This window comes from Pan troglodytes, chromosome 13, assembly GCF_028858775.2.
Source record: "Pan troglodytes isolate AG18354 chromosome 13, NHGRI_mPanTro3-v2.0_pri, whole genome shotgun sequence".
Taxonomy (NCBI): Eukaryota; Metazoa; Chordata; class Mammalia; order Primates; family Hominidae; genus Pan; species Pan troglodytes.
Window position 1 is genome coordinate 21,461,347 of NC_072411.2, and position 25,692 is coordinate 21,487,038.

The following is a 25,692-nucleotide window of genomic DNA, read 5'->3' on the forward strand; positions in this document are numbered from 1 at the left end:
CTCGCTCCCGACTCTCCTCCCTGTGTTGTGAGATGCCCAATTATTTGGCAGCGCTGGGCTTCCTGGCCCACTCCTCCTCCTCTTCCTTTGTATCTCAGAACTCGACGTTAGCTCCTCACAGCGTCCCTCCTTTCCTGTGACTCAGAGTGCTCCCATCGTCGCTCCTGATTCAGTCCCTGCAGCTCATGCCATCACCCACACACAGCCAGAGAAAACAATTAGGGGGCACGGTGGGTTACCTGCCGGGTTCCTAGGGCAGGTGATGTGGCGCAGGACTGTGTGGCGGGGCGTGTGAACGGTGAGGGCAGGTGCTGTGCCTGAGTTCTGGGGCATCTGAGTGGCAGGCAGGCAGAGCTTCAGATTCCACATGTGGCTGGTGGGGTGAGACGGGGTGAAGTCACCCTAGGACCTGTCTAGCTGTCTGTGCCCAGGGGGTATACAGCAGGCTGGGGGCCAGTCCAGGTAGGCAGGGCACAGAGACCTTCCACATGGCCAGGTAAGTGCTGGATGGAGAACCTGGCACACCCGTGGCCTCTGGCCTGCTTGTCTTGCTCCTGAAGCTGCGACAGGGAAGCCACCAGGTTGGCTTGCAAATACAAGAGGCTTTGTAAAATATGCTTCCGGCTTTGCCAGTGGAAGTGCTGGGTTGAACCAGAGGAAGGTGTAACCCTGGGTTGATTTGGTCACTTGGGCCACCAGGCTTGCCTGGCAGATGGGATTGGGGATGCTTCAGGGGAAATTGGACAGGGAAAAATTTGGGTTAAGAGGCCCCAGCATGGCTGTCTCAGGAGCCAGGCTCTCAGAGAAGCACAAAGAAGGAAGAGCATAAACTTCCCCTCCCTATATACCCACACCCTTCCCATGTAAAGTAAAAACCAAGGTAATATCCGCTGTGCACTGTCATGAGCCCGCACTGCCCAGAGTACTTATGCGCATCAACTCATGTGAAACATTTACAGACAGACAGATGGACATCTCCCCACCCTATGAAGTCTGCACTATCATCCTTCCATTTTACAGATCAGGAAACTGTGGCTCAGGAGGCTTGAGCTGTTTTTTCAAGGTCCCATCTGGAAAGGCCAGCAGGTCCCATTGCCTCCTAAGACAGGCTGTGACATTTGAAATCCTGCTGACAAAGGATCTTACACCAGGGTGTGTGTGAGCCCCTGGCCAGTGCTGGGCAGTAGGGCCAGGACCTCCTGCAGTTCGTTCCTGGCCTAACAGGCAACTGAGGACAGGCTTGCAAGGTGCAGGTTTTGAGCATGGTGGTGCATGACGGCAAAGGTGCCACAGAGTGCACACACCTGAGTTGGAGAAGGAACTAGGATGGGTCTGCCGGTAACATGGCCCAAGAGATGGGAGCCATTGCCCAGAGGGTTTGGTCCTAATCCCTGCCCAGCAAGAGGATTTAGACTCTTGTGGTTCAGTCATAATAATGGTTGACATTTACTGAGGGCTTTCTCTGTGCTAGGCATGCCATGTCCATTATCTATTCACAGGGAGGAAACTGAGGCACAGAAAAGTTAATTACCTTGCCCAAGGGCACACAGTAGGTTAAGACAGGGCTGAAGTCAGACACTAGGGCAGCCTGACCCCCTCAGCCTTGCTCCTAACCACTCCACCATCCTGCCTCCCCGGGCCAGGACTGGCAGCCTCGGGCTCTGTTCTCCTTCCCAGCCCGGGAGAGTGCAGGTCTGAGCTGTGGCAGCTTAGAGAGTGTATACGTGTGTGAGTGTGTGTTTGTGTGTGCGTATGTGTCACGGGTGTGTTTGTGTTTAGGCAAATGGGGAAAGAAAACACCCGCGTTCTTTTTCAGCCCTGTAGACATCACTGCATGGTGAAGGAATGTGGATTCAGTGCAGCAGGTTGTGTTTCTTTTTTTTTTTCTTCATGGCACATAAATACCTTTGGGTTTCTCGGTTCTCAGAAAGGCATCTATTACTCAGGTCTTACTTAGCAGTTATCACGGAAGAGGGAAGCCTGGAGTGAGCATGTGGGCGGGCGTGCCACACACACTCATAACGCCCCCTTCAGCTGGAAGGCAGACTCCTTTTGAATCCAGATGAGCAGATGTCTTGAGACCAAGAAGATCCACTTGCCGAGCTCCAGCTGGGGGCTGAGAGCTCGCCCTGTCCTGGGAGCAGGCATCTTCCCCTCTTTCTTGCAGAGAAGCAGAGACCACCATCCCCACTGAAATGTAGGGACCCTTGCCCAGTGTGAAAGGAGGAAGGGAGGAAGACAGGGAGGGAAGTAGGAAGGAAGGAGAGAGAGAAGCTCAGCACAGCTCCAGGCAGAACCTGTGGGAGTTTTTCCAGCAGCGTGGGGTGTGTCGTTTGCTCCCCTTCCCAGCAGGAGGAGGGAGTTTCCAGCAGGCAGAGTGGTGTGGGATGAGGGACATGGCTGGTGGGGAGGCCTCTGGCCCCATGGCGGGTGTCCTATTCAATAGATGGTATCACTGTCCACTACACTACAGACACACCAGCTGCAGCCTGGAGACGTTAAGCCTGCCGCCCGGGTTCTCAGCTGGTAAGTGGCAGAGCCAATCCTGGGTCGTTTCCAGCCTGGAACTCTGGAGCTTGCCAGTCTGATGCACGTTTATTGGAGATGTGGTTCTCTCCTCTCCCAGCGATGTCCTGTGAAGGCTCTTGGGAGGCTTTCTGTCGTATTTCTGAGCTGTGTTACAGCTTCTGGACACCAGTGAGGTGACCCCACCCCACCTCTGTCCATGAACGTCAGGGTCATAGTCGTGGCAGCCCCAGCTGCCCTGGGGCTGTGAGCTGGCTCACCTCTCTGTCCTGAGCATCCGAGCCCTGAGGCTTCATTGTGTCAGCTGCCATATCTCTTCCACTCTGCATGGGCCCTGGGCATAAACCTTTCTTTCACCTTGTTCCGTAGTCTATAAAAGGAGACATAAGCTGTCCCTGCTTCTGGGCCTGGTGGGAGGCTGAGATGAGAGAATAGGAGCCATGCCCCTGGCCTGCAGTTGCTGCCTGGCCTGGCCTGGTCCTGCTCCACCCTCACTGCCCAGCACTGAGGGCGAGTCCTTTGAGTGGGGAGGGATGAGGAGAAATGGCCTCTGATAGGGTGGTGGTCATAACTCCCAGAAAGAATGAGGCTGGGGCTTAGGGGCCAAACCCAGGGACCAAAACCAGGTGGGCAGAGGCAGATTCTCCTCCCTTGCCCTGCTGGGGTCAGAGCAGCAGCCCCCTCCTCCCATTCTGAGGCCCGGGATGCTCCCCCTGGGACTGGCGGAGCACACAGTCAAATTCTGAGATTTTTCCTACGCTCTTTCGCTTCGGGTCAGGAGTCAGGCTCGATTTATAGTTTCTCCTAATATTTTCTCTGTATTTATTAATAAGTAGCATTTTAATGGAAAAAGCAGAATGACGTTTTACATTAAAGAACATTACCGGCCAGGTGCGGTGGCTCACGCCTGTAATCCCAGCACTTTGGGAGGCCGAGGCGGGTGGATCACCTGAGGTCAGGAGTTTGAGACCAGCCTGGCCAACATGGGGAAACCCCGTCTCTACTAAAAATACAAAAATTAGCTGAGTGTGGTGGTGCACACCTGTAGTCCTGGCTACTCGGGAGGCTGAGGCAGGAGAATGGCTTGAACCTGGGAGGCAGGGGTTGTAGTGAGCTGAGATTGCACTACTGCACTCCAGCCTGGTGACAGAGTGAGACTCCATCTCAAAAAAAAAAAAAAAAAAAAGAACATTACCAAAAATCCCAGCATAACTCAAAATCCCATTATTCAAACACAAATTTTTTTCTTATTTACTGTCTCCCTTGTACAGATAGTTCATTTTCCTAGTTGCAGTTATAGTGTGTATGCAATTTTGTTTTATTTTCACTTACGTGTGATCTTAAACATTTCTGTATTTCTCTAAGTCTTTATAATAATAACCTAAAATAGGCACAGTACTGTCCCGTTGTCTTGCTACGATAGCAATTTATTAAGAACTATTTCCCTCCCGTTAAACATGTGGGGTGTTGTCAGGGTTTAATGGGTGTACTTAACCCTGCAGTGAACATCTTACATGTTTCTTCTTACCTGTGACAGTGTCATTGAGGCAGGCCAGGGACTTAGCAGGTGTTTTATGGCAGGTGGTAGACTTCCTTCAGGGATAGCTGGAGTTCTGCTCTTCATTGTGTTTTAAAACCAGAAACCCCTGAGCAGGCCTCCTTTGGTTTAAGTGCCTTCTGTGTGTGGGGTGCAGTACTAGATGTATTTTTGCCATGAACTCATTCATAGTAATCCTGGAACATCAAATTGTTAGCTCCATTTTCCGTGACAAGATAACCGAGGTGTGGCGAAGCAGAGTCAGTTGTCCACAGTTTGCAGCAAGAGGCTGACCCAGGCTTCAGATGCAGGATGCACCACTGCCTCTTTACAGCTTAAGGTGGTGAGACCTCCATCCCTGGGAGGATATTCACTCAGAGCCTGGATGACAGTGCCTAGAATACTCTGGGTGAGGGTTTCTCAACTTTGGCATCATGGACATTCTGGTTGCATAATTCTCTGTTGTGGGAACTGTCCTGGTCACTACAGGATATCTACCAGCATCCCTGGTCTCAACCCACTGGCCACCGCTAGCACAATTTGGAGACAGTCAAAAATGTCTCCAGATATTGCCAAATGTCCCTTGGTGGCAAATTCACTCCCGGTTGAGAACTGCTGCTGTAGAGGATTCCTGAGTAGAACAGGAGGTTGACTGCAGGCTCTCTTACAATCCCTGGGACCTCCATGGGGCTCCCCTACCTGGTGGGCTCCCTTGGCAGACTGTCCCCATCAGTGGGCCATTGATTGGAAAGACTTGTTGGGGAGGCCATTGAAAGGAGAGGGGGAAGGAGCAAGCAGCACACTGCAAAGAGTCATGGGGTGCAGGCTCAGGAGAAAGCCTGGAGCACCTCTTCCATGCTCAGACCCAAATTTGGGGCACACAGCTTTACAATAATCAGCTCTGGGGCAGGGGACCTGGCTCCCAGTAATGACCTTGCCTAGCAGCCTCATGACCAAGAGACACCTAAACCTGTGACCTCCTCTGCAGCTTCCTGCCGTCTTGGAGGGCTCTCTAGGAAGTCTCATGTGGCACCCTGGCTTCCCATATGGGTTGGGGACATCCTTGAGTATCTTTCCAGGGACAGTCCTGGCCAAGGAACCCAGAGCCAAGCCCACCTGTGGCACCTGGTCTCACAAAGCCAGGCCACAGTGGGGGCTGGCAGGGAGACCATGATTGGATTTGCAGGCTCCGTGTAGACTGGGCTTTAAAGAGCGTTCTCATTTCCTCTCCGGAAGCCTTCAAAAGGCCACAGGAACAAAAGAGGCTTGATTGATTGTGTCTTGGAGAGAGTCATCGAAAGGAGAGGGGGAAGAGCAAGCAGCACACGGCAGAGGCACTTAATTCTGCACACAGTATCATGCCAAGAAACCACGAAGTGCAGGAACAAGCAGGAGACATGCTCCTTTTATCAGTAGGGTGTGTCCTTAGCAGTAACAGCCAGGGACAGCTGGCAGCACAGAGTTTTTGGCACCTTGCTTTCCTCCTCCTCCTCCCTCCATCCCTCTCCGTACTATCCACGTTGATTTAAGAGAAGGGAACTTTTTATATGAAAACCACTTAAAGTCTGATCTTATTCCAGGGCAGTTTGCATTTCAATAGGTTGCTCTTGAAAAGTAGCAAGCTTCAAAGAAGTGACTGTCCAGTGGTAGAATTTCAGGTGGGGAGTCAGAGTGATTTTCGTTTAGCCAATGAGATCTGACTGGCACCTTCCAAGATACCAGCGACGAGCTAGGCTGCGGCTTCGGCTTCGTGTGAGGCTCTCTGGGGTCAGTTAAACATCCGTTACCAGCTGTCTACTGGGTGGCAGCCACTGGTGGACATGATGTGCGGGGGCAATCCAGGAGACAGCTGACTTTAGAACACTGGGTTCACTCTGATGGCCCTCACTCATGGCATGCTTACTGGATGCCAACTGTGTGCCAGGGGCCTGGGAATGAAAGTCAAATATCTGAGCCATCCAGCGGAAGAGGCAGTGAAGCACACTGTAGAAGCTTCACCCAGTGCTGTGCTGTGGGTCTCCCAGGCTAATAAGGGGCCATGTGGGAGCACCAGGCCCTTGCCTGGGGCAGGAGGGCTGGGACACGTGTGCTGGGTGGAAGAGATCCCAGCCTTAGCTCTTAGGAGTTCATCAGACAGGTGTTTTTTGAAGGGGAAGGGCATGAATGCAAAGGCCTGACAGGCAGTGTCTGGGGGTTGCAGGCTTCTAGAAATAACATAAAGGGTGAGTCCTGAGTTGGTGGCAAGTGAGGCTGAGGGGGCAGGGAGGGCACAGGCCTTGGGGGTTTTGGGGGCCCAGATAAGGAGTTTGAATGTCATTCTGCAGACAGTGGGGAGTCCCGAGGGGTAAGCACACCCTTCCAGTCTGCCAGACACTTGACTTCCAGGACTCAGAGCCACAGGGTTCCATGCTTGCCCTGCCTCCTGCTTGCTCCCCAGACATAACCTCCATCTGCTGTGGTCCTCTCTGCTTTAGCAGGCCTTTCTGGACCGGAACTGTTCTTCCTTTGAAAATGCTCACTCATCCCTGCCTCCAGGAAACCTTCCTTGACTCCCTCAGGTTAGCAAGACTGGTAGCCCCCAGAGCTTATCCCTGCTAGGAGGCTTATTCTGGGTTGGCATGGCCTGTTTCCTCTGATGCCGGTCTCCCCACCCCACACCTGGACTGGAAGCTCTGGGGCGGTAGTACTATGTTTCCCTCACTTCTGTGGTCAAGGATGGAGACTCAAGATAAGCACACAGTAGGCCCTCAGGAAACCTGTGCCACCCGAATAAAGAACGTCGAGCTTGTCTCAAGTCATGGAGCTGGTCAAACCCTCCTGGCCTCCTTGAGCCGGCGCATGTCCAGGCTGCAGCAGACCACATTATTGGATCCGGGTCCCAGACACCTGGCTTGGGCTGCGATGTGGTGGCTGCCAGGAGGGAGGGAGGGTGGCTGAGGGCATGTGGCCTCCTGGGCATGCAGAGGAAGACCAGGGCCTGGGAGAGACTGGACCAGGCAGGAGCGAGGCTTATCCAGGGCCAGCTTAGCACGTGAGCTACCTCCTACCTCATCATGAAGATCCCAGCTGAAGGCAGGGCACTCCTGTTGGCTTCATTGCAAGGAAAAAGTGGTGTTCTACTGGCCAGGGTGGTGCTGGCTGTTGGTTGCTGGCAGACTTGGAGGAAAGCCGGTGGCTGAGGCTGGCAGAGGCACAGACAGAAGGGCTGGGTGCAGGCATCACCTGGGAGGTGTGGGGAGGGCTGCAGCTGGGCAAGTCGGAGCAGGAGACCAAACCAGGAGATGCCAGGGCCACACACCAGCCCGGTTCTCCCTGGAGCCTCGAGAAGCAGAGCTACCACCCTGGATCTGCAGTCAGCACTCCCACCCCTGCCCTGCCCCTGCCCCAAGCCCAGCACCACCCATGGAGAGGGTGACCTCAGGCCTTGGAGATTGCTGGCTCGTGGCTGCAGGTGGCTTGGATCCATGCACTTGGATCCTGGTATGCTCCCCTCACATGTCAAAATTCCTGTTTCCATCCAATCATGGCATAACACTGTACTCCCTGGGGGTCCAGCCTGCCTATCTCACACCCAGAGTTGCACTGCCAGTCTGGGCTGGGATAGCGATGTGGTTAACTGCAACCAACTGCTGTGGTTATATACCAGGTAAGGGGCCCAGTGACAGCCCCGCTGCATCATTGGCAAAGGACTGCTTGGGGGCTGAGCTGCCCGGGGGCTGGATGAGGTGACCCCTGGAGGCCTTTCTGGGTGCCAGACTCTGTCATAAGAGGGAGAAGACAGAGGGGTTAGAAACACATGGTCTGGGCTTGGGGTGGCTGCTGGCAAGGCAGCCTCACAATCCCAGGATCTGTAAGAGGACAAACTCGGAGGAATCAAAACGCAGGTCTCCCCACCACCCTGGACGGGTCTCAGCGAGTGTCAGAGCCCATCGCCAGGTTCTGAGGAGCAGTGTGATGGACCAATGGGAGGCTCCTCTCCCTGTAGCTTGCCCAGAGTCCTGCCAACCAGACAGGGTCCCAGGTCAGCCCAGCTCCTTTCTCAAGACTTTGAGACTTGGTGTCGCTTGGATCACATTGTTTGAAGAGGTGAGATTTGTCCTTGATCTGCAGACATCTCGCACCACCGCCATCATCCCTGCTGTTTGGGTCCTAATTGGAAGAGCCTGGAAAGGCCACCTGCACCATTCCCCTGACCCCAAAATACCACCCCCACCCTCCAACCCCCGCCCAACCTGCAATTCCACTGAGAAAATAGCTCTTTTGAGTGTGTCAGTGCTCAAAAAGCGCTTTTAAGAGATAAACACTTTTTTATTCATCTTGAAAATGGTTGTGCTTAGAGCTCAGCAGGTACCTAGTTAATTTGTATAGGCTTCAGTGCTAAGTACTATGCATGGCAAATCTTTTGCTCTCAAGGGGTTTACAATGTAAGGGAAGGAAGGCATTCTTATGCAGTGCTGGCAAACACTGCCCATGGCAGACAGTACAAGTTGATTAGTGTGCCTCCTGCAGCAGACATTAGGAGTCGATTACTGCACTTTTCCTGACCTAAGAGATAGCCTGATGCCTTCTCCAACCCAGCCCTCCCTTAAAGGTGCCTGTGGGTCCCAGGGTCTAGAAGCTGCTCACCACGTGGACTTTGTGGGGCATTGAAGCCTGAGGGGATGCTCGGAGAAGAAGAGGATTCTTGAAGACTTGAGTGCCTGAGAGCATTTATGTGTTCAGTTCGTCTCTGAGTCAGTCAACAAACATTGATGGTGTCTGTGTCGAGGGTGGCCATAAAGGGACATGGACACGTAAACATGTAGTTAAAACACAATGAGATGGGAGCCTTGACCTTGGCAGGCACACAGGCAAGACAGACCCCTGCCTGGCCTGGCAGGGGGTGGTCCCAGGGAGGCTTCTCTGAGGGGGTGTCATAGTGGGTATTGGGGAACTAGCATTCCAGGCAGAGGAACCGCGTGATCAGAGTCACAGACAGCACGACTGCGGTGGAATGGGGGTGGGGCAGGGAACCTGGGGGTGCAGATCCTGAGGCAGGGCCTTGGGGCCATGACAGCGACTTGGACCTTATCCTGTGCGCACTCACTGCCTTCATGGTCCTTCGTCCCCTCTCAGAGTCTCCTGCAAGGATTTTCCACCCTCAGTGGTCCTTGGTCCTTGCCCCCACCCCCAACTCCCTGCCTTCTCAGTCTTGGATTAAGGGGGCCTTGGCATGGGTCTGGGTGCCTGTGGCTCCCGTGTGCCAGGCTACTGGGGTCTGTTTCTGATGTCTGCTGCCACCCTGGGCCCCTGAGAGGCCTTCACCCCAGCCCGCAGCCTGCCCGGGGCAGTGTGTTTTCCCTCCTCAGGGCAGAGGCCAGCCTTGTTTTTCCTCCACACTCAGGAATCGCGCTTCAGGAATACACAAAGCAGCTGTTAAAATATCTGGGTCTGGCGGGCCGGCCACACAGTGGGCCCCTTGTTCCCCTTGCAGACAGCGGCCTCAGAGCACGTCCCCACCCTCTGCTGGGTCGGGGGTGCTGGGGGAGTGGTGTCAGGGAGAGACCCTGGACCTCTAGGCTTCAGGGCTCTCCAGGGAGGAAGGTGATGGACAATAGGAATTTAGAACCGAGTGGAACAAGCACATTACAAACAGATGCCAACCCGAGAGTTTAGATGTCAGACTGTAGAGGCGCTGGCACCAGGGTGGGTGGAGGAGGATGCCTGGATGGGACTGTCGTGTCAATTCTTGGACAGAGCCTTCTGTTGGTGGGGCAGCCTCCAGGCACTGCTCAGGGGCAGGCCTTCTCCAGCTGCAGGGATGATAAGGCCAGGCCTGTGTGTGCCAGGCCCCATGTGAGACATTCTGTTCATCCCCACTTAACAGATGAGGAAACTGAGGCTTAGGGAGAAGTTGATTCTTGTCGACAGTTCCTGACAGAGCTGGGAGGTGAACATGGCCATTCCTTCTCCAGAGTCTGCACTCACTGGCCTCCAGCTGAATGTGACAACCACTGACATGTGCACAGGTGGTGTGAAAGTTCAGTCACAGCACAAAGAGGTTGGTGAGCTCTGTCTAGGACTCTGGGAAGGAGGGTGTGAGAGCAAGCTTTCTGGATTTTAAAGCATGGCATCCTCGGTAGAGCAGAGGGAAGAATGTTCCTGGCAGGAAGGCATGGGGATTGGAGAGGGCCTGCTGGCTTTCAGGGAGTAAATCCCAGTGGAAACAAACGAAGTCTTGAGGCCGTCTCAAATGTCAACCTCAAAGTAGGTCTTACCCACAGCTTCCCAGAGGGAAAAAGTCCTCCTGATACTCATCAACTCTTATCGGAGGCTGGCTGCCCCTGGAGGGGCCTGCATTTCCCATTGGGGCCCTCCCTGGCCCCTGTTCCAGCCCAGCAAGTTAGTGAATTAGGGTTAATTATCTGTTTTCCTGGACACCAGCAGGCCCAGGAGCTGGGCAAATTAGGGGAGCTTTTGTACTTGGAAAAACAAATTCAAGGAGCGATAAAGAAGCAGGTGCACCTGCTAGGATGGGGATTTTGTATGGTGCCCACCCCTGGCCACACTGGGAGGGTGAGGGCTTTGGCCACCCCCTCAACTTGCAGGCCCCTGGGCTGCATCCCGTGAAAGAGGTGGGGACAGCAGGCACAGGCTGGCCAGGCTGTGCTGCAGAAGCGTGTCAGACACCCAGGGGCTGGAGGCCTTCCTAAACTTCAGTCTCCTCCTAGCCTGCCCTTCCCAGATACCCTGACAGCCCGTATGGTTCCCCTTCAATCTGGCTTATCACTTATTTCTTTCTTTCTTCTTTTTTTTTTTTTTTTTTTGAGACGGAGTCTCACTCTGTCGCCAGGCTGGAGTGTAGCGACACGATCTCTGCTCACTGCAACCTCCACCTCCCGGGTTCATGTGATTCTCCTGCCTCAGCCTCCTCAGTAGCTGGGATTACAGGCGCCTGCCACCACACCTGGCTGATTTTTAGTAGAGACGGGGTTTCATCATGTTGGCCAGGCTGGTCTCAAGCTTCTGACCTCAGGTGATCCGCCCTCCTCAGCCTCCCAAAGTGCTGGGATTACAGGTGTGAGCCACCGCGCCCAGCCTCACCTACTTCTGTCTCCCTGTGGGAACGCTTTTTTTTTTCTTGCCTTAGAGTGTGCCAAGGGCTTCTCCCTCCCTTTGCTCATGCAGTTCCCGGACCCTGGAGTGCTCTTCCCTTTGTGCTCTCCGGGCCAAGTTCAGGACCCTTTCATTCTCTGACTGGAAGCCACAGGGCAGACTGGATGGTCACCAGGAAGCCTCCTCTGACCTCCTCGGGTAGCCTGCCCTTGTGGAGCTCCCACAAGTAGAAACTCACTGCTGCTTATTTGACATTTAGCATATGCTGCCTTGGACTTTGAAGCACTCTCTACACAAGTACCTGCCTCACAACTCTTTACATGTGTGTCTATAGCTGTGCTTTTATACATTTTGACACCCCTATAATAATTCTGGAGCCTGGCAGGCGTCTGTGCATACAAAGGAGTTGGCCATGATGGAGAAAGTAGAAAACTAGAATCCAGCAGACATGCACTGGCCCACCAGCACTGCCGTATCTTAGCTGTGTGACTTCGGGGAGCTTACTTATCCTCTCTGGGCCTCTGATTTTAAGTGAAAGCAAGGTTCGAGATATTGGCCCAGTAGGAGTAGCTGCTGTGAATGGTGAAATTACTTGAGGAGAGGAGCTAGCCGGCTCGGGACACCTATGTGTGCTTGAAGGTTTTGTTGTCTTTCTCTAGTCATGGGGCTCCCGGTGCAGGGACACCCTAGGCAGAGGAGGGGGTCTAAGGAAGGACAGAGCAGTTCAAGAGGACCCTTCTTCCTCTGAGTCAACATGGGAACCATGGATCCCAGGGGATTTCGGAAGAGCGATTTCTTTTCTTCCAGATGTGTCTCCCTTCGTTGTCCTCACGGCCTACTGGGTACCAGGTGGGGTGGTGGGCCATGCACCAAATCCATAGAGAAACAGGGGGGTCTGTTGGGAGCAGTGGCTGTGCACTGGTGCCTCACATACATCGCCACCTTCAAGTTTCTGGATAATCTTGCTGGGGGTGCATCCCCCTCACTGTCTGTGGGAAGCCAAGGTCAAGGTTATGGAGCCTGAGGGGCATGGGGCTGACCCAGACACCACGGCCCTGCCTCCCCGCATCTGACCAGTCCAGGCATCATTTATAGGGTCTGGGCTCCCCTCCTGAGTTTGCCGTCTCCCCAAAGGACCCAGAGTGGAGGCTGGGGGCTGTGGGAATCCCTGGCTGGAGTGGTGGAAGAGGGACCAGCGCAGGTAGGAGCTTGCGGTTCCCCTCCCAGTGTGGAATGGCTGGAAGAGGGGGAGTCAGGGACAAGGCCTTTGCACAGCTGCCCACCCGTCCACACTCTGGAAGAACCTTCACACCTTCCTGAGCTCTGCCTGGCCCCAGTCCTGGAGCTCCTTGTTGGTGCTGCTCTCTGGGGCTCTGCGGAGCTGTTATCCTGCTGGGCCCTAGTGACGCCATGGCAGGCTTCGGTTTCATGTGCAGTGATGGGAAGGTGGACAGAGAAGGCAGAAACTGGTGCTGCCTCGGCCTCAGACCCCACAGGCAGGTCTGAGGAGCTGGCGGAGTCCCTGACTGTCCCCCCAGGGCCCTGCAGGCAGGTGATCTTTTCTTGGAGAAGAAGAAAATGGGAGAAGCTTCCCATGTGGGGCAGCTGCTATAATAGGTGTTACGGGCCATGCTGGGAAGGCTGACTGTCTTCCCAGTACCCTGGGAGGGAGGGTACTCTGCATCACTGGGGAGCAAACTGAGGCTCCGAGAGGGGAAGTAACATGGCCACAGACACACAGTGGATGCAGACTATGCTGGTCCAGGCACACAGGCATCTCTCATTGTGGGAGAATTCAATGCCTCATGTTTTAAAATAGGATTATTTTGCCGCTGGCAGTAAAATGCCAGAAGTCCTGGGGAACCCTTACATTCCCCACGTCCCTATCTCCTTCAGGGTGGAGGAGTGAGTGTAAATTTGTCTGGTTGGGACAGTGGGGACTGACCTGAGGAGTCAGAGCCCCCTTTGCTCCTAGGCTGCCAGCCTTGGCATTGTGGCACTGGACTGGTGTCCCTGAGGTCATTTTCCCAGTGGAGACAGTGGTGTGAGGGGAGAGGAAAGGACTAGTGCCCAGCTCCTGGTGGATACAAGACAGAGTCCTCAGGGCCTCAGGCCGTGAGTCGGCTGCTTCCCTTTTAGCTGTCATGAGGTTAGAATGACGATTTCCCTTAATCGGGGTGGCAGTGTGCTCTTCACTCTGGGAAATTTCACTTTTTATCTCATTGGATCTTAAAAATAAGTCTGTGATCAAGGCAGGGCACATGTTTATCCCTCATGTATGTGCATGTGTTTGCCTGGGTCTGTGTCCTTGTAATATATACATGTGCGTGTGTGAGTGTTCATGTACCTCTGCATGTAACTACATGTATCCTGTATGTGTGCACGTGTGTGGCTGCATATGTGCTGTGAGTGTATGTGTGATGCAAGTGACCATGTGTGACTTTATATACGTGTGTGCCCATGCACACGTCTGTGACTTTAATGCGGTGTGCACGTGTGTGTGTGGCCTGCGTGCAGGTGTATGCATGTGTGTGGCTGTGTATATGGTTTGTCGGCATATGTTCTGTGTGCTGTGTGAGTGTGTGAGCCTGCGTGTGTGTGTGCATCCATGTGTGCTTATGCGTGTGGGTCCTGGGCATGCATGCCGCACAACTGAGATCACAGCAGAGGTGAGAACACCGTGGCTCTGTGGTGGCTGTGATTGCTGAGAGGCGAGGCTTCATCTCTCTCCTGGAGATTGATTTTGCCTGGGGAACAATGCTCTAATTCCTGTGAGTCACTCGTTAGAGGAGTTCAAAGAAACCAGGTGGCGGGAGGGTGTCTGGGATTTCAGGTTTCAGGGTGATTCGCTCATTCTGCTCTGATTACTAATTTATTCTTCAAGCCAGTCCTTTAACTCAGAGTTCTTAACCTTTTCTGCGCCCTGGGCCCCTTGGCAAGCAAGTGAAGTTCGTGGACTCCTACAATAATGCTATAAATGCATAGAAGAAAAGACACAGGACTATGAAAGAAAGTGATGATGCGATGTCTAAAACGTTCAAGGCACCGCATCTGTGATCAAGAATACATGTGCTGCTTTACCGACACATCAAAGAGCAAGGTCAGCGGTGGGGGCTAATGAATGGCTAGCATAAGTGGGACACCACGGTGAGCTTGGGCATAGCTGCGACTCATGCCAGTGGCAGCCTGAGGGAGACACCAACTTCAGCTCCAAACTAGCAAAGATAAAAATGTATTTTTTCATCAGGTTAGACAGTCCTGCTTTAACTGGAACTTGTAGATTATTTATTTATTTATTTATTTATTTATTTATTTATTTGAGAGAGAGTCTCGCTCTGTCACCAGGCTGGAGTGCAGTGGCGCGGTCTTGCCTCACTGCAACCTCCACCTCCCAGGTCCAAGCAATTCCCCTGCCTCAGCTTCCCGAGTAGCTGGGACTACAGGTGCACGCCACCAGGCCCAGCTAATTTTTTGTATTTTAGTAGAGACGGCCTTTCATCATGTTGGTCAAGATGGTCTTCATCTCCTGACCTCATGATCCGCCTGCCTCGGCCTCCCAAAGTGCTGGGATTACAGGCATGAGCCACCACACCTGGCTGAACTTGTAGGTTTGGAAGCCAGAAGGGACCTTATGAGCACCCCGTTCGGTTTTTCATATACCTGCTTCTGTATCAGAAAGACTTGTGCAACTAACAGAAATGCAGCTCTTCTTGCCACCCCCTGCCTAGACTTGGGGAATCACAATCCCCAGGGGAAGGCCCAGAAATGCTCCTGAGGCATCTTGCTGTCACCAGTGCCCCTGCTGAGGCCCCAGAGGGCAGGTGACCTGGGTGAACCTCCTAACAGACAGGGGGCTTCTCCGGGCCCTGGGTCCCGGGTGCCCGCTCCCACCCCCTTAGCAGAATTTTGGAGAGTGTGGCTGTGTTTCCTTCGTGGTTGTTTGGACAGCGGCAGAGCTGTGTGTTTTGAAGGTAAAGTGAGGAATTGACTCTTCTCCTTCCCTGTGGTAGGTGCTGTGACTCCCAGTCCCTCTTTTTCTGGAGCTCTGTGGAGCCCGTGGGAGCCATCCCTGGAGAGACCCTCCCTGCTGTCCCCAGGCAGCCCCTGGAGGCCCAGATGAGACTATCCGCTTTGGCTGCAGGGCTTGACGGGCCTGCCTCAGATGAGCTTTGGGGAGTGAAAGTGGCTGCCTGGGACCCTGGGCGCCTGGTGTTTACCTAGAAATTGTGCTAATCCCGCTAATTCCTGTGATTTACACAGCCTCTTGGCTCTGTGTACTATCTTCTTCTCCGGGAAGAGGTGGGAAGGCGAGGCCACGGATGCAGTGGGCACTGCCTGGAATCCCCCCGCTGCATCTGCTCCCCACAGGCGTTCATGAAACCTCAGGTGCATCTGTGTGCACATCCTCTCCCTGAGCCACAGTCTGGGAGCTGGGCATCTGAATAAATGCCCCTCCTCCCTCACTACATTCACCCTGTTTCTGGAGCGACCACACCCTGAGGTGTCAGGAGGCATTTTGGCTGGAGGATCTGACTGTAGGCCTGGCCCCGTGCCTTCCTGGGGAGTGGCCTTGGGCAGCTCACTCCCCATGGGGGCCTCAGCTTCCTCCCCTATAAGAACTGGTGATGACATCTGCTGTGCTGAAGTGAATAGGTGGGGTTGCCATGAGGAAGCTGCAGCTGCTGTGTTTTGGGTCCGTTCTTCATGGATGGAGCCTTCTAGTTACCAGCTTGAGCTGGGCCTGGCTATGGGAATGCTGTGCTGAAGAGCTCCTGGCCTGAAGGTGATGAATGTAATACGGGGGTGTTGAGCAGGACATGATCTGACTGCTTCAGGGCTGCAACCATGGGCTAGGAGGGGAAGGGGGGCTTCCTGGAGGAGGTGACGTCTGAGTGGCATCTTGAAGGAAGAGTAAGAGTTCATCAAACACAGAAAGGTGAAGGGTTTCCAGTGAGTGGCATAGCTTGGGCAGAGGCCTGGCTGTGTGCAAGGGCAGAGCCAGTTATCCCTGTTAGGAGGGTCAGGCAGCCAGGGAGCTGGTAGGGAGAGGAGGCTTTAGGTAGACATGGGAGGACTTTACCTGAAGGCCAAGGGGCTCAGCAGGGGAGGGATGGAGTGATATGTGGTTTCTGGGAAGATGCCTGGCTGAAGCACAGGGAATTACCTGGAGTGGTCCAGAGGTGTGAAAAGTGCCAAGACCCAGAGGGGAAAGAGTGCCTGGCACAGAGCAGCCAGCGGGAGAGGCAGTGCTGGTGAGGCGTGCGAGTGCTGGGGGGTGTGGGGTGAAGTGATGGGGCCTACAGTCTTCGTGTGTGTGGGGAGGAGAGGAGGAAGGTGTCTCAAGGATGCAGCTCAGGTGGCTGGTGTGGTGGTGCCTGTGACCAGGTAAGGGGCAGAGGAAAAGCAGGCACGAACCAGTGTATAGTGCTAGTAGGCCATTCAGATAGCCAGACTCTTAAGGGGCGGATTTTAAAGCGGGCTTAAAAGAGCAGGCAGCAATCCCTGAATTTCTAGGCCAAAAGGAGGCCCCTGACTCACCAGCAAGCAGATTTTTCTCTCCCCCATCTGCGTGACTTTCTTGGGCTTTCTGGGCAGGGAGTTTTGAAAGACTGTGGAAACTGGCCAGGCTGGTGTGTGCAGATGAGCCAGGAGCTGACAGGAGCTGTGGACATCCTTCATGTGGCTCCTCCATTGTCCTTGTGTACTCATTTTTTTCTACTTAAAAAGATGTGGGAGTATTGTGTGGATTTAAAAAATAAAATTCTAGGCCGAGTGTGGTAGTGTGCACCTGTAGTCCCAGCTGAGGTGGGAGGATCCCTTGAGCCCCGGAGTTTGAGGCTGCAGTGAGCTTTGATTGTGCCACTGCACTCCAGCCTGGGCGACAGGAGAGATCCTGTCTCTTAGAAAAATTCTTCGCTGGGCTCATTGGCTCACGCCTGCAGTCCCAGCACTTTGGGAGGCCGAGGCAGGTGGATCACTTGAGGTCAGGAGTTCAAGACCAGCCTGGCCAACATGGTGAAACCCAGTCTCTACTAAAAAATACAAAAATTAGCCGAGTATGATGGTGCACACCTGTAATCCCAGCTACTCAGGAGGCTGAGGCAGGAGAATCGTTTGAATCTGGGTGGTGGAGGTTGCAGTGAGCTGAAGTCACACCACTGCACTCCAGCCTGGGTGGTGGAGGTTGCAGTGAGCTGAAGTCACACCACTGCACTCCAGCCTGGGTGACAGAGTGAGACTCTGTCTAAAATAAAAAAATAAAAAAAAACAACAACATAAAAACAGAAAAGTTATAGGGCCTACTAATGTGGATTTAGCTGAGGGCCCCGGGAGTGGAGCTGACCACTGGTGTCTGCGCACTGCGACCCCCATCACCACACTCTCTGCAGGACCTTCACACAGCTGCCCATAACCTTTCTGCCCCACTCCTCCAGGTGTCCAGCCAAAAATGCCAGCTATCTTCCCCACCACCTTCTTTAAAACATGTGACCGGCCAGGTGCGGTGGCTCACGCCTGTAATCCCAGCAATTTAGGAGGCCAAGGAGGGCAGATCACCTGAGGTCAGGAGTTTGAGACCAGCCTGACCAACATGGAGAAACCCTGTCTCTACTAAAAATACAAAATTAGCCGGGCGTGGTGGCTCATGCCTGTAATCCCAGCTACTCAGGATTGCAGGAGAATCACCTGAACCTGGGAGGCAGAGGTTGCGGTGAGCCAAGATCACACCATTGCACTCCAGCCTGGGCAACAAGAGCGAGACTCCATCTCAAAAACAAACAAACAAACAAACAAACAAAAACAAACAAAAAACAAACATGTGACCATCAGATTTATCTTCTGATAGAAAGGCTGGATTGCCAGTGTCTGCTCTGACCCACCACCCAGATGTAGACGGAAGTTGCCCATGCCCCGAATCCCGCTGGGTGTTCCTCCCTTGCTCACAGCCACTTTCCATCCCTCCTTATCTAGTCTGTAGCCTGGTCTGTTGGCTCTGCCTTCAAACCATGTCCACATTTCACCAGCTCCACCGCCACCTGCTTAACCCAAACCACCATTGTCTCTCCCTGGGTCACTGCAGTAGCCTCCTCTCCCCGAAAAGCCTGCTCTCTGCACACAACAATGGAGTGATCCTTTTACACCCAGAGTCAGTCCTGCCCCTCCCCTGCTCAAGACCCTCTGATGCCTGCACTTCCCTTCTGGCCACTACTCAAAGAAGCCAGCCTCCTCCCACAAGGCCCCTGGCTCTTGGCTTTGCCCTCTGACTGCAGTGGGGTGGCCCCTCAGGCATGCCATCCCTACCCCCAGAGAGGCCTGGCAGCGCTGCCCTGCTGTGCCCCTGCAACCCTCTCTGTCCTGCTTTCTTTTCCTGAGCCACCTCCCACTCACCGAAATTAAATCTACATTTATTTTCCCCTTGTTTGCCCCCAAGGAGAATGTAAACTCCACATATTGTATCTTCCGCACCAGGCGTGATGCCTGATGCATACTAGGGGCTTAAAAATATGTTGACTGAGTGCGTGTGAGTCAATAAAGGATGAACATTTATTGAATGAATGGGTGAAGGAGTGAGCGAACATGCAGATGAATAAGTGAACGGTTCTGGTGAGCAGGGAAGCCACCTGAAAATGAGGGCCTTTCTTTGAGGACCTCTAGGTCATTGTCACTATATTTGTTTTTATTTTCCCCATGATTCACAGACAGAGGTCATTGTTTCTGACTTTATTTCCCTCATCAGAGGCTACCCGCCACTCATATCAGTAGGAACCTGTTACTTAGATTTTGTAAAATCTGGGTAAAAGATGATGAGAATGGCCTGCAGTTGTCCGTGAGGTCGTTCAGAAGACCAGACGAATCCCAGGACTAATAATTCTCAAAATTAATTAAACCCTCCTTCCCAATTATAAGAGAATTAGAATGAAGTTGGTTGCTTTAGGAGCGAGCGGCGGTGTGAATCTGGGTCGGCGTTTCCCGGCTGGGGTTGGGCTCAGTGTTGGTGAGTGTCTTTGTCTTCTCTTTTAGGATTGCCACCCAGGACGATGAGCGGCTGAGATGGAGACGTCTGCCTCAGCCACTGCCTCCGAGAAGCAAGAAGCCAAAAGTGGGATCCTGGAGGCCGCTGGCTTCCCCGACCCGGGTAAAAAGGCCTCTCCTTTGGTGGTGGCTGCAGCGGCAGCAGCAGCAGCGGTAGCTGCCCAAGGAGGTACTTTCTGTTTCGCGCACTTGGAGGGCAGCAGGGGTGTTTTTCATTAGCCCGTTAGGATTTAATTAGAGTGGTGGCCCATGTCATCAGGGAGGCATGCTGGGTTTATGGAGGGTGAAGAGGAAGGCACCTCTGCTCCCAGGAATCCCAGGCACCATGAAGGTCACCTGTGAGTTTGCTAAGAGGTCTGGCCACCCCAAGTCCAGGGGGCTGAGCTGCCTCAGACAGCGGTGGGTGGGGCCTGAGTACTGGGAGGGGAGAGAGGGAGGAGGGGCGTGGTCGCTGCCAGGCAGCCCTGGGGTGCGTGCAGCTGGCACATTTGAAATGTGCCCAGAGAACTTCTTGCCTCTTGCCCGCCAAGGACTGTTTTGGAAAGTAATTGTCTCCTGATGCCTTCTGGCTCTAATTAGAGGGTCAGGTTCGGGATTTACTATCTTAGGTGAATTTTTGGCCAACTTAATTATAACAAAAGAGACTACACGAGCCACAGCCTCTCATTTTACTGCCCCAAAGAGAAAGACTCTCTGGTTTCTACTGGGCCGTCCGTGCCAGCATCCCGTTGGGAAAGTTTGGCGGGAAGGCGAGACCTCCGCTGTGTCTGCACAGTCCATCTGGAGGCCACAGAACTATTTCTGTCTCGGAGGAATGGAGAGACTTCGATTTCTTTTCCTCCCTTTTTGTTCCAGTGCATTTAGTCAGGCCCTGTTGCTCTCAGGGCTGAGGCACAGCTCAGAGAGCAGTCGGGGAAGAGAATGCGCCTTTTCTTCCGGCGGGCGCTTGGGCAGCGCCCCTCACACTTTGATGTATACACAGTTGTTGGGGGCTTGTTTCGGTGCAGACCCCGATTCAGTTAAGTTGGGGCAGGGCTGGCTGAGTTTCTGCATTTCTGTTGGGTGCCAAGATGATGCTGGGGCTGCTGGTTCACAGGCCACGCTGGGGCCGGAGCCCAGGAACATGGAAAGACCCTCGGAGGGGCTTAGGAGTTGGTGCTTCTAAGAGTGGACCTGAGGGCCTGCAGGGGGTTGTTACTGTATTTACTTTTGTTTTTCCTGTGATTCTAAGTGGGAGGTCATTATTGGGATGTGTGGCTCATGCCAGGAAAGGGAGATCTGAGGTCAACCTTCAGGCCCCTTGGGGAGGTGGCCTTCTGAGCTGGACGATGCCTCTCCACCCTGTGCCCCTTGGACGGGGACTCTCTAGGCCCTCCCTCTGTGAGGAGGGGGCAGCTGGGGGTGGAGGAAGAGCTCTTAGGTGGAGTGGGAGGAGCCAAGCGCACAGGGAGGGAAGAGCGGGTGGAGCGCCCTGGTCCTGGGGCCACACATGGTCTTTTCCTTCCCCTGGGTCAGGGCCATCCTTGGCCTGTGGGGGCACCTAAAGCTGCCCCTCTGCCCATGCTCTGAGGCCTTGTGAGCTCCAGGAAGCCTGGCCTCTGTGTATGTCTGGCCTGCCCCAGGGTTTTCAGCGGGAACCATCCCCCCATCCCTCCGCCCCACACCCTGCCTCTCCAAGCCATGAGTGGATCATGAACCACCATGGTGCAGTTTCCTGATGTGTCACATTAGTAGAGGACAGACTTAGGCAGTAATTAGACAGTAATTAGAATGTAATTGCGGGGGAGCCCCTCTAGTGTCAGGCTGAGTTCTCATTATTGGTGCAATAGCAACAGATGCTTGAGGGATTCTCAATCTGTGGCAGGAGTAGGGGCCAGGCAGGAGGCCCGAAGTTTGGAGTACAGCACCTCCACAAAGGCCCTCACCTCCCAACCCCACCCCACTGCAGCACACCCTTTCCTGCCCACCCCGCAGGCCCTTGTTGTCTAATCGCAGGGTAGCTTGGCTGGTGAGGTTCCAGCAGAGGGTGGACCCAGCCTTCGTGAGCATAGTTGCCACAGGGCAGGTGGCCTGTTAGCTTCAGAGCAGTCTTGGGCCATGTGTCTGCTGCTGGAGAGTCGTGAGGACCCCAGAGCCTCCTCACCCATCGCTGCTCCCTGCACCTGTCTCTGAGCAGCTTTTTTTGGGAAGGGTCCTCCTGGAGTCAGGGGAGAGCAGCTGTTCCTGCGTGGCGCAAAGTAGGGACATCGTGGGCCAAGTCTCCTAGTGCTGGTAAAATGCGGCGGCTGCATTCGTGGATGGGATGGGAGGTGCGCTGGCCTGGGTCCCAGTTTTCCTAATCTGTGTCGAGAGTGGATTTGACAGGTGTTGTCCATAGTCTTTATGATCTTGGAACTTCGGATCTTCCTTAAATGTTACTGGATGGTGGCAGAGGTGCATGAGCAAGAATCTTCATGTATTCAGTAACCCTGAGTCCCCCAGAAGGCTCCAAAGAGCCACGGATGTGGGCCTCACTGCCTGCAGGAGTACAGACCTGTCAGCAGGTGAGGAGAATGTGCGGAAGGAGGTGCCTGGAAGCTGCAGGTGGTTGGCGTGGGTCCCCCTCAGGGGCGGGGATGCTCTTGCGTTCATGTCTAGGTCTCAGCATCTGGTGCTGGGCCTGGCATGAGGGGTACCCGAGGGTCTTCTGGGACTGGAATGGTGTAGGAGAAAGGGTGGCATTGGTGAAGGAGGAATCTTCATGGGCCAGAAGCGTTTGCTGCAGCCACTGAGGAGTTGGGCACTCAGCCATCAGGCACAGGGCTGGGTGTGGACAGTGGGTGAGGAGGGGCCGTGAGGGACTGTACCAAGCCTGGGAGAGGGACAGTGCCGCAGGGTGCACCCCGGGTGGATGCAAGGGTGTGGGGAGCTGAGAATTTTTGTTGAGGGGCCCCTCTTCTCGAGTTGTTTCTGGCAAAGATGAATCATCTTGGTCTGGGCGACTGCTCTGAGGCCTGTTTGCTGGGGGCAGGAGCAGACTGAGTCGACTCCCCTGTCGCTGCGCAGGTGACCACTTAGACGCCTGGCTCCTCTGAGGCCTGGCTTGTTCCTCCAAATCCCGTGACATTGTCCCCCATGGTTCACACCCTGATTTGCTGTCTGGCGGAAAGGGATGATTTATTATTATTATTATTATTTTATTTTTTATTTTTATTTATTTATTTTTTGAGACAGTCTTCACTTTGTCACACAGGCTGGAGTGCAGTGGCACGATCTTAGCTCACTGCCAGCTCTGCCTCCCAGGTTCACGCCATTCTGCCTCAGCCTCCCGAGTAGCTGGGACTACAGGCACCCGCCACCACGCCTGGCTGATTTTTTGTATTTTTTAGTAGAGATGGGGTTTCACTGTGTTAGCCAGGATGGTCTCGATCTCCTGACCTCATGATCCGCCCGCCTCAGCCTCCCAAAGTGCCGGGATTACAGGTGTGAGCCACCGCGCCCGGCCGAAAGGGATACGAGCGTAGTGTTTCCTGACTTATTACGCATCAGAGAAGGTGTGGGGTGGGGGGGTCTTATCTGAGGATGTCAGGGACGCAGTGGTGAGGAAACAGCCAAATCCTGCAAGCTGTCAGGGGCTGTTTCCTGGCATCTGTAAGGTATCCAGATGTGGGGGCACCCTGCATTCCCCGGCAGCTCATGGCCCCTCATGCAGCCTCCCCTACCCCTCACTGTCACCAGTTCCGAGAGCTTCCATTCCACGGCTAGAATTGTATGGCTTCAGTTGGTTGAAACAGTACACATACCTGCAGGCAGAAGGATTTCACTTTTTTGTTTGTTTGCTTGTTTTTCGAGACAGAGTCTCACTCTGTCGCCCAGGCTAGAGTGCAGTGGCATGATCTCAGCTCACTGCAACCTCTGCCTCCTGGGTTCAAGCCATTCTCCTGCTTCAGCCTTCTGAGTAGCTGGGATTACAGGCGCCCACCACCATGCCTGGCTAATTTTTGTATTTTTAGTAGAGATAGGGTTTCACCATGTTAGCCAGGCTGGTCTCGAATTCCTGACCTCAAGTGATCCGCCTGCCCTGGCCTCCCAAAGTGCTGGGATTACAGGCGTGAGCCACCTTGGGATTTCACTTCTGAGTTATTTATATCTGTGAAAAATTGAAAGCAGCCTACCTGTTCATTGATAGGGGATTGGTTCATCTATGGAACATCTTGAATGGAACACGATGTAGCCACTGAAAATGTTAATTAAGACTTTTCAATTACAGGGTGGGAACATGCTTATATTCTAATATTAAGTGGGTTAAAAAGAAGGTGCAATTGATCTCAAGCCCCCCTAGCAATGAGATAGAAAGTGAAGGTTCAGAGTGAGGAGAGAGGACATGAAGGAGGTGGGAGGCCCCAGCAGGAAAGCTCGGAAAACCCAGGCAGGAGCTCCTGGGTGCCAGGCTGGTGCGGTCAGAGCCTCTCCTTCAGTACCTCCCGTATTGTAGATGAGACTGAGGCCTATTTGGGCATGGGGCTTGCCCAAGGCTACCAGCTGCTTCAACCACGAGCTGGGCCTGGGGCTCCTGCCTCTCACATGGTGAGAGTCTCTTTCAGGTATTTGCTTTTAGATTGTTGTTTAGATTGCTGTTAGACTTGGGCCTTAATTTAGGTCCTACTGCTACCCCGGGGTGAGTGTCCAGCCTTGGTAAGGTCTCCTCATGTGTCTTCATGCCTCAGTTCCCTCATCCATCCAAGGCCCTGATGGCACCTGCTCTCTTCCAAACAGCCAGTTCTTTGAGGTCTGGGGCCGTGAGTTATTTGCAAAGTCACCTACCTCAACTGGCCTCTGTTGCCTGACTTCCCCTAGGAGTCCATGAGGCTGGACCTGTTGGGGGCTGGGTGTTTCCACTTAGAGTCACTATTTCCCTGTGCCAGAATATGCGTGAGAAACATATTTGCAGAGCAGAGCATGGCTGGGCTGGACCGAGCTGGACCAAAGGAAAAAGCAGCCCTGTGGTCAGACTGGGGAAAGGTTAGTTTAATCATCTGGCTGGAGCAGTTCATAAGAGCAGATGGCAGAAGCCTGGGAGGGCGAGTTCTTTCCCAGTCTCTTTTGCTGTTGTGCTAACACTTTGGAGGCCATAAATCTTTTAAAACACACTTTGGCCCAGAGGTTTTCCCCTCCTTTAACTTCTAAAATGGTGTAATTTTAAAAGCAATTTGATTCAGATGTTTCTCATTGCTTTATACTGAAACTGTCCAGATGCTGTTGTATTTTCCTCCTCCACTGTGGGTTCTCTTTCAAAAATATTTCTGAACCTCTCTGTGTGCCTCACTGAGCACCAGGGACTACTCAGAGCCTCTGGGATAATATGAAAGGTGGAGCCATGAAACCCAGAGCTGGGTCTGATCTCATGAGTTTTGCTAGTTTCTGGAATCAAGCAGCCAGACAGGCTTTAGACATCCTGGGATGTACCTGCAGTGGCCAACGCCCACCTCTTCCACGAAGCATCCACTGTGTGCTGGGCCAGGTGTCCTCCCAGTGTGGGCCGCACCAGCAACATCAGCATCCCCTGGGAATTGTTAGAAACGCTAATTCTTGAGCCCCACCTTAGACCTACTGAATCTGAGTCTGTGGGGGTAGAGCCCAGCAAGCTGTGTTTACACAAACCCTCTTGGTGATTCTGATACACTCCTAAGTTGGAGAACCGCATGTTCTGACTACATGAGGTAGGGTGGGTCTTTCCATACATAAAATGGGAGTTAGACACAGAGCTGCAGTGCAGAGATTACAGGAGACTTCTGATGTGCTTACACAGGCCTGCCAGGGCACTTCCTGGATAGTAGCTGTAACACTGCCTCTCTTAGTGCAGGCAGTGCCAAGGAAGTAGTGAGAAGCAGCCCAGGCTCTGGAACCAGGCTGCCTGGTTAAGTCCCAGTTCTGTTGACCTTAGGCAGGTCCGTGCCTCACTTTTCTCATCTATAAAATGGACATGATCTTGGTTGTGAGCATTCCTTGAGTTAGCACATGGGAAGTGCTTCGAAAAGTGTTGGGCACAGAGGTGACTTTGTGTGAGGTCCAAGTTGAGTATTTGCTTTATGAACTATTGCTATTCTTCCTACCAGTTTTCCTTTTCTAGATCTGCATACTCTGCCTGACTTAGAAAGTTTCCCTTTCACTGGTAACCCTTGCCTGCTGACCCGTTGAGGCTGACAGCAGGTGGGAAACCCAGGTTTCTGGTGACTTCCTACTTGAGAGTGGTGGGTGCCCTGGGCTGGAAATCAGACCTGGGTGCCTGTCCCACTTTGCTTTGCTCCCAGGGCCTGTCCTGGGTGTCTGTCCCGAGTGGGCTCCTGGCCTCTCTGACTTGGTCTTTTCCCCAGCACACTGGAGACCAGACCAGACCAAAGGTTACTAAAGCTGGCCAAGCCTTAGACTCTCGTGACAATCACTATGTAAGTGCAGGGTCCAGGGCAGCCCCTGGGCTGGGGCCTGGGCATATGTATTTTTAATACGCTTCACAGGTCATTGGG

At 53.6% G+C, this 25,692-nt stretch overlaps 1 protein-coding gene across 4 annotated transcripts in view; it reads left to right on the plus strand.

Moving 5' to 3' along the window:
* The window catches only part of GLI2 (GLI family zinc finger 2), a 257,207-nt gene that overhangs the window by 42,269 nt on the left and 189,246 nt on the right, over positions 1-25,692 (plus strand). For 2 of the 4 annotated variants that reach the window (XM_001158280.7, XM_009443195.4), the window contains exon 2: positions 19,178-19,358. The exons of 1 other annotated variant lie outside the window; for it this stretch is intronic. In XM_001158280.7, coding sequence (XP_001158280.2) covers positions 19,208-19,358 — 151 coding nt within the window. In that variant the 5' untranslated portion in view covers positions 19,178-19,207. Of the gene's footprint in view, positions 1-13,466; positions 14,259-19,177; positions 19,359-25,692 lie in introns of those variants that run through there. One more of the 4 variants, XM_009443194.5, reaches the window with a different exon arrangement.